Below are 8449 nucleotides of genomic sequence, written 5' to 3'. Positions count from 1 at the left end.
GAATCACAATGAAATAAAAAAAAAAATCTCTCTCTTTCCCGTTTGACGCTGCGATGGACTGGCAACATGCTCGGCGTGGCCCCTGCCTTCGACCCAATGTCAGCCGCCCCAAATTATATATATATATATATATATATATATATATATATATATATATATATATATCATATCATCATTACTTTTTCCATATGTTTTTGTATCATGTTCACAATAGAAAATTTTGGGTAAACTCACAGGTCATAACCAAATTGTTCCATAGGAACACTGAACAATTTAGGTTTCTCATGTGATACCATACACACATTGTTCAAGAGTTGTCCGCCATATTGGATCTGATTCAATCACCGGCTGCTATGGAAAAATCTGGAGGGTACTGGCTATAGATGGGTGAAACTGGTTGCAAAGAAGTTGCAATCAAGGTCACTGACTGGTCTGTAGGTCTGTATGAATGGCGGGGTGCGCCAATGGTTTAAGAAACAGGACCCTGAAGTAGACCCAGAGGAACACAAGGCGAGCCTTTATTGTGGCTGATAGCACAAGAAAAACATGAAACTAGGAAAACTAAGAAGACTATGAACACTGTGTTAACTAAATGATTATGAAACTCAGTGAAAAAATATGAAAAACTATGAGCACTGAGTAAACTAGGAATTCTATGAAACACAGTGACACAATGAGGAAAACCTATGAAGTCTCTGGTGTGGATAACAGACGACGTGGCAATAACTGAACAGAAACAGACTGACTAAAAACACACAAGGGTGATTAGGGGGAGTGAAAACACATGAGGAAACAGCTGATAAACATGAACCTAATGATGCTACAGGCGAAGTGAAACTAAACACAATGAACAAAGAACACAAGACTCTTTCAAAATATAACAGGACACATGGAAAAAATATAATAATCAAAGTAAAAAACTAAAATACACAAAACACTGGGTCACAGACCTAGTACAGTGACAGTCAGCTTCCAGCGACCACTTGTAAGCAGTCGAGAAATACTTTTTTTTTCACGACTGATTTCACATTGTCACCTTGAATGGCACTTCTCCAACGCAGTCACGTCACGACAAAACCTCAAAAGATCTCATATGCTGTGTTTAACCTTTATTGTATTTCCGTGTGCAACCATCTTTGAAAGACTAAATAATAGTTTTAAGATCAAATAATGCATTCAGTGCAAACCAATAAATACCCTGTTAAACTTGTGTCCTTGCACATGGAATGCACCTCTAAAAGATGCAAAATCAGAAAATGAATAAATTAATCTAACCAATGTAGAGTTGTAGGTGAAATGAACAAAACAATACCTAAAAGTGTCATGATCATTTTAAAAATAAACAGACAAACAAATAGACACATTAAAGAAGCTAAAAATTCTGCATTTCTTCTTATATCATTCAGCCCTCACTTGCTTTAATCAAGTCGTCATGATTTCTAACGATTTCTTAATGAATTCTGTACAAAAAACTAAGCAAACCAAACCAAGAACTGACCTGGAGCGAGGTCTATGTTCCACTGACCTTCAAACAGACTAAAAGTATGTGGCGTGGACAATAACAAGCCTGACAATATTAATACATTATACCATTTGAATTTATAGTATACCCCCCAATGTTGTATGTTGCTATGTTACTTATCAATATGTTACTTACCATTCACCTGGTAAAGTTTGGTAAATGTAGAATACATTTCACTTGGAAGTCATGGTAATTTTTCTTTTTCTTTATGTAAAGTCTGACCTTTGTTCTTCATAGTTACTCTACAGTGATTCTTTAATATAAATACTTCAAAAGTTTAATTTGCCATTCTTCCACATAAATAAAATAGACTAGGTTATCAAAGTTTTTTTTTCTCTTCACTATCATCATTCCCCCACAGTCAAGCTTTCTTTTATTCAAGGTTTCATTAAAATAGTAAAATTGAGTTGTCAGTTGTCAGAACAGTAAAAAAGTGTCCAGTGTAACATCATTTAACTGAAGAATTAATTAACTCTCGCTGGCAGTATTTATAATATGTGAGGGCAGAGGGTTGGTCTGTAGTTTTTAAGTATCACAGAGTTCGTCTGCAGAATAATTCAGCTGTTGAATGAAGCCCTTTTTTTCCCCTCTCAACCAATGTCGATGTGTGTTCAGGGTACAGAGTGATTGCAACGAGAAAGCTTGACCTGAAAACTGAAAGTAGGCAGAGAGCACTACAATTGCTAGTTAGTCTACACAGTAAAAGGCTGCAAAGTGAAAGAGAAGCAAATCCAGGGCTTTTCTTCTTTTCTTTATTTCAAAGTATACTGTCATGACATGGATTTGTGATTTTACAGTTGCTAAAATTAAAGTTTTCATCATGTTCAAAACACATACCACAAAAATATAATTGTATTTAGATATAGAATTATGAGTTAAGGTATTATAATTTGAACCATCTGTCATGGTCCTGCGGCCATGACTCAGTGACTTTGTGTTTATGTTCTTTATTGTTATTATTCTCTTTATTATTCATGGGCTGTTTTGGGATGGTTTGTGTTTTGGGATTTTAGGTACTGGGTTCTGAGTTTGTGCTCCCTCTATTGGTCCCTGGTGTTAGTGTTCCCCTGTCTCGTCAGGTTAATCAGGTCCAGCTGTGTCTCCCACCTGTGTGTGATTTCCCAGTGTCTCTCTGTGTACTTATAGTGTGTGTTTGCCTCTGTTCCTCGTCGCGTCGTCTGTGTTCGTACCCGGTGAATTTCCCTGCGTGCTCTCCCTGCTGTTCTCCCTGCTGTTCTCCCTTCATGTTCAGGTTTGCCACTCCTTTGTGTAGTTTCTCCCAGTTTAGTTCGTCCTTAGTTCTGTTTGCCATCTCCACTTTATGTTCAGTATTGTCAATAAATCACCCTTCACGTCTGAAATAGTGCTGCGTTTGAGTCCTCCTTCCACTCTTCACACGGCTGCTGCCCCGAGCCGTGACAGTACGACGCGACCACAAGATGGACCCAGCAGCGCTTAATCCGTCCAGGGAGCTACGGGAGACGCTCATCGATGCCACACAGGAGCTGATCGACCTGTGGCTGGAAAGCCCGGGTGGCACGTCCCAGCGCGCTATAGAGAGGTGGCTACAGCGTCTGGTGACCGGTCTCCCATGGCTTCTGGACTCGCTCTGTTCGTGGGAGCGGGAGTTTCTCCTTTTGGACCTTGGACTTCACCCCCCGTCTGCATTTACTTTCGAGCAGCCCGAGGCGGTGAGTGAGCGGGATGCATTGGCTTCCCCAGATTCCGGGACTTTGTTTTCTGGGGCTATTCAGAGCGGGATGGGAGACTGTACGGGTCGCTTACCTACCTTCGTGGTAACAGATCCTTCGCAAGTGGGCGTGTACAAACCCTCTGTAAAACCGAGAGACTGTTTCTCTGCCGCCCCTTCTGAGCCAGGACTTTGTCGCCATTCTCCGGCTCAGTTCTGTGTCCAGCCACAAGCCTCCCAGTCTGTAGCTCAACCGCTAGCCTCCCCAAGGACACAATTACCTGTTCTGCCGCCGCTCCAGTTAGCCACTCAGCCACCACCACCGCTTGCATCACCGCAACCCGTAGTTCAGTTAATGGCTGAGTCACAATATTCACACTGTTTTTCCACCGCTGTTTCTAAGCAGGGAGATGAACTGTTTTACAACGGACCTGTTCCTCAAAAGCTGGCAACGTTAGAGACTGTTGCTCACTCCGGGGCTTCCCCAGAGGCTGGGTTACTGCCCTCAGCTTACTCTGGACCCCTGGAGGCCAAGATGCCAGCTGTGAACTGCACCGGGCTGTCACTGCCTGAGCAGGGTCAGTGCTCTGCGCAGCTGCAGCCCTCTGTATGTGTGCCAGAGGCCCACGTGCCTCTTGGTTTTGTTTCGTGTGTGCCAGAGGCCCACGTGCCTCCTAGTTTTGTTTCGTGTGTGCCAGAGGCCCACGTGCCTCCTAGTTTTGTTTCGTGTGTGCCAGAGGCCCACGTGCCTCCTAGTTTTGTTTCATGTGCGCCTGAGGCCCACGTGCCTCCTAGTTTTGTTTTGTGTGTGCCGGGGGCCCCGGTGCCCGCTGGTTCTGCGGCTGTTTTTGCTCGGGGGCCCGAGGAGCCCGTCCAGCCTCCTGCTTCGCCTGCTGGGGGGCCCGAGGAGCCCGTCCAGCCTCCTGCTTCGCTAGCTGGGGGGCCCGAGGAGCCCGTCCGGCCTCATGCCACACCGGCTGCCGCGTCGGCTGGGGGGCCCGAGGAGCCCGTCCGGCCTCCTGTGGCTGCTTCTCCACCTGTGGCTGCTTCTCCACCTGTGGCTGCTTCTCCACCTGTGGCTGCAGCGCCGCCTCCTGCAGTACCACCACCGGCAGTGCTACCGCCTGCTACGGCCACACCTCAGCCTGAGGACGCATCCTCACCTGGCCCGGCTTCATCCTCGCCTGGTCCAGCTTCAGCTTCATCCACGCCTGGTCCGGCTTCAGCTTCATCCACGCCCGGTCCAGCTTCATCTTCGCCTGGCCCAGCTTCAGCTTCAGCCTCACCTGGTCCAGCTTCATCCTCGCCTGGTCCAGCTTCATCCTCGCCTGGTCCAGCTTCAGCTTCATCCACGCCTGGCCCGGTTTCATCCACGCCTGGCCCGGTTTCATCCACGCCTGGCCCGGTTTCAGCTTCTGCTTCAGCCTCGCCCGGCCCGGCTTCGGCTACAGCTTCGTCCTCGCCCGGCCCAGCTTCATCCTCGTCTGGTCCAGCCTTCGTGTCTGCATCTTCAGCATCCGCACCATCGCCTGCAGCAGCGTCTTCAGCATCCGCTCCATCGCCTGCAGCAGCGTCTTCAGCATCCGCACCATCGCCTGCAGCAGCGTCTTCAGCATCCGCACCATCGCCTGCAGCAGCGTCTTCAGCATCTTCGCCCGCTGCGGCCCCGGCTTCCGTGCCTTCAGCCTCGCCTGGCCCAGCCTCGTTTGGGTCTGGAGCTAAACAGCCGTTTTCTAGACCGCTGGCTAGGCTACTGGCCGGGCGCCGTCGCCTGACTGGCCGCCGTTGCCTTCCGCACGGCCGGCCCCCGGACCGCCATCGCCTGAGCGGCCGCCGTTGCCTTCCGCACGGCCGGCCCCCGGACCCTCTTCGCCTGAGCGGCCGCCGTTGCCTTCCGCACGGCTGGCCCCCGGACCCTCTTCGCCTGAGCGGCCGCCGTTGCCTTCCGCACGGCCGGCCCCCGGACCGCCATCGCCTGCAGCAGCGTCTTCAGCATCCGCACCATCGCCTGCAGCAGCGTCTTCAGCATCTTCGCCCGCTGCGGCCCCGGCTTCCGTGCCTTCAGCCTCGCCTGGCCCAGCCTCGTTTGGGTCTGGAGCTAAACAGCCGTTTTCTAGACCGCTGGCTAGGCTACTGGCCGGGCGCCGTCGCCTGACTGGCCCCCGGACCGCCATCGCCTGAGCGGCCGCCGTTGCCTTCCGCACGGCCGGCCCCCGGACCGCCATCGCCTGAGCGGCCGCCGTTGCCTTCCGCACGGCCGGCCCCCGGACCCTCTTCGCCTGAGCGGCCGCCGTTGCCTTCCGCACGGCCGGCCCCCGGACCGCCATCGCCTGAGCGGCCGCCGTTGCCTTCCGCACGGCCGGCCCCTTGAACTTTTTGCGCGCCGTCACGGCCTTCTTCGTGGACGGCCTCCCGAACTCTTTACGCGCGTGTTCTCCCTGCTGTTCTCCCTTCATGTTCAGGTTTGCCACTCCTTTGTGTAGTTTCTCCCAGTTTAGTTCGTCCTTAGTTCTGTTTGCCATCTCCACTTTATGTTCAGTATTGTCAATAAATCACCCTTCACGTCTGAAATAGTGCTGCGTTTGAGTCCTCCTTCCACTCTTCACACGGCTGCTGCCCCAAGCCGTGACACCATCACTAGCAATTTTTTATTATTTGGTGACACTAAGGCTAAAATGTTGACTTTTGAAACATGTTGCAGCAGTACTTGTATACATTTATCTTTCATGTGACATTTAGGAAAATTTTATGACTGGGAATGAATCTGAATGACAAGATTTCTTGAATTTTGTACTTGCAACAGGAAGGGGAAATATTAGCATTCTTACACACCATGCTAGCATTAAAGTAAACTTGTCTACTAAACATCGGATTGTTCCTAGACTAGAATAACTGTACTTTTAAAAACAAACAAAACTGTGTAAGATATCATTCAGATACATTGTGAATGTAATTTAAAAACACCCGTTGTTATTATTGGGCAATAAATGGCATGCAATTGATTAAAATTGAGCTGTTAAGAGTTAAGGCTGATATACCCCAATGTCACAGTATATGAAACACAAAATGGAAAATTTTGTATTATTCATGCCATTTTCTGCAACCTTGGTGAATTACACAGTAAGCTGTTTTGTGGATAAAAGCCTGGATTGGTTACTTTATTTTTGTTATTCTTTCAGCATTTTATGAGGTCAATCCTTGAGAATCTAATCCAAAAATATTCTGATCATATGTTTCAAGTCATTACAGCTTTTCTTTTTAAACTGATATGTTCAGTTCCGTCAGTTCTGCCATCTGGATGGAGTTTCTAAAGGTACATATCAGCGAGAAAAGTATTAAATAATTTGGCAGTAGTATAATAGCGTGGGCCATTGTTGGATAATGGAATATCATGCTAACTGGTTTATTTGACGCAGCAAAAATCTTCACTGGCAGAATTTTATCTAGTTTGTGTAAACAGTTTGATCAATTTAAAAACCTTTGCAAAAACACAGAGCATCAAAATTCTGAATTACCGTGTTAACACAACCAATGGGACATCACGGAGAGGAAAGACTGGAGAGGTGACGAGATGAGAGGAAAAAGATGAGCGTGTTGAGAAGGGGATGAGAGAGGAGATATAATGATGCAAGTACCCGAGATAAGTGACTTCCATCTGAGGTTGGCAGGCCCTGAACGCACACACTGGCACACAAAACCTATGCACCGCCCTGCTGTGCAGAGCCCGTGTGCCACATGACAAATGTTCGCTCTTTTCTAAGCTTGTTTACAACACTGGCACTTTTCAATTAGCTGGGCAAATGGACACACATACACACACACAAATATGCACACGCATATATTAACATGCTGACAAAGAGGCAGACCACACAATAGCACCACAAACACACTGGAAGCCTATTTTTTAGAAGAGAAAGCTATCAGTTGAGGATATAAACAACAGAGGCAATAGCGCAAATGAGCTGCTGCAAACAAACGGACACACAAATTCCCTGAAAATCATCCAAATAAGGCACACACACACACACACACACACAAAGGTTTTGTGTATCTGTGTGTGTAAATTCAGTTCAATTCAATTGAGTTCAGTTCAGTTCAATTGTTACCTCAACCGGATTTATATTGTAGGGTAAAGACCCTGCAATATAAAGAATGTTTTTTAAAGAGAAAAACCCAACAATCAAACAACCACCTATGAGCAAGCACTTGGGGACAGAGGGAACAAAAAACTCCTTTAACAGGGAGAAGCAGGCTCGGGACGGATGAGTCATCTACCATGACCAGTTGAGGGTGAGGGGAGAAAGAGACATGTCACAAATTCAAACTCATACGCACACTGATAGGTTTGTAGCATAAACCTATTCGCTGGAACGTTAAGGACAATCTGCTACGCAGCAAAAAGCAAGACTCAAGGCACCAAAGTTCTCTGGTTTACTCATGCATGAGGGAGACCTGGCTGGAGCCAAGCGTCGTTCCACCACTTGACCTCTGTCAGACTCTCAGCCAGGTTTCCCCACAGCACTCCTTTTATTGTGGTTACATGAATATGCATAGGGTCATTAACATATAGCATCTTACATAGGTATACATGTAAACAAAGAATACTGTGTGTGTGTGTGTGTGTGTGTGTGTGTGGTACTGCTGATCAAAGGGTCATATAACATGAAGGCAAACATCCTTGGTCAGGAAGAGGGTAGACCCCCCCCCCGGTGAGGAAGTCCAGCAGTTCATCTAAACAGAAAAGCACTTAGACTAGAACAGACGTAGCTACGTTAATCCTACCATAAAACAATGAAGACAAGGTACGACCTCTCCCGTGCTCCCAGGATGTGGGTGTGCATTCTAGTGTGGAATACACACCAAGCCTTTGCAGCCTGTTAAAGATCACACAACCTATCACTACACAATTGATTATACACCTCTAAGAATATATGGTTAAATATTTCCTAATACAAATGACAATAATAAAATCTAAACCCAACACACACACTTCCAAGTCCTTCTGTGTGAAGAACAAAAAGTCACACCATCCCACAATTACATGAATGAATTAGTGTGCCACAAAATAACACTGCATAGCAGTCATTTATGTGTGTGTGTGTGTGTGTGTGTGTGTGTGTGTGTGTGTGTGTGTGTGTGTTGCTGTGGGCATGTCATATATGGCCACGCAATGACATGAAAAAGTTTAATATATGTAGACATATTGATGATTGAGGAGATCATTAAAGAAAGGATGA

The 8449-nt window shown here is 47.0% G+C and overlaps 1 protein-coding gene across 1 annotated transcript; it reads left to right on the top strand.

The window, feature by feature from the left end:
* The first annotated feature begins 2961 nt into the window (after window positions 1-2961).
* Window positions 2962-5314, top strand: LOC147315870 (uncharacterized). Its single transcript, XM_086260179.1, has 3 exons — window positions 2962-3933; window positions 4078-4922; window positions 5194-5314. Exons 1-3 carry the CDS (start codon window positions 2962-2964, stop codon window positions 5312-5314), a joined length of 1938 nt encoding a protein of 645 aa, XP_086116305.1.
* The last annotated feature ends 3135 nt before the right edge of the window (window positions 5315-8449 follow it).

The sequence above is a fragment of the Aulonocara sp. 'chitande type north' Nkhata Bay genome, linkage group LG13 (assembly GCF_057382095.1).
Source record: "Aulonocara sp. 'chitande type north' Nkhata Bay isolate Kocher_YH1m ecotype deep benthic linkage group LG13, A_spYH_male_GT1.1, whole genome shotgun sequence".
Taxonomy (NCBI): domain Eukaryota; kingdom Metazoa; phylum Chordata; class Actinopteri; order Cichliformes; family Cichlidae; genus Aulonocara; species Aulonocara sp. 'chitande type north' Nkhata Bay.
This window is presented reverse-complemented; position numbering and strand designations above follow the sequence as displayed.

What these genes read in the sequence shown, in the direction of transcription:
- LOC147315870 (XM_086260179.1), top strand. Translation starts at nt 2,962, where the DNA reads ATGGACCCAGCAGCGCTTAATCCGTCCAGGGAGCTACGGGAGACGCTC. An exon ending in CCCACGTGCCTCCTAGTTTT is followed by an intron (nt 3,934 to 4,077) that starts GTTTCGTGTGTG and finishes CGGGGGCCCGAG; the next exon opens with GAGCCCGTCCAGCCTCCTGC. An exon ending in CCTGGCCCAGCCTCGTTTGG is followed by an intron (nt 4,923 to 5,193) that starts GTCTGGAGCTAA and finishes CATCGCCTGCAG; the next exon opens with CAGCGTCTTCAGCATCCGCA.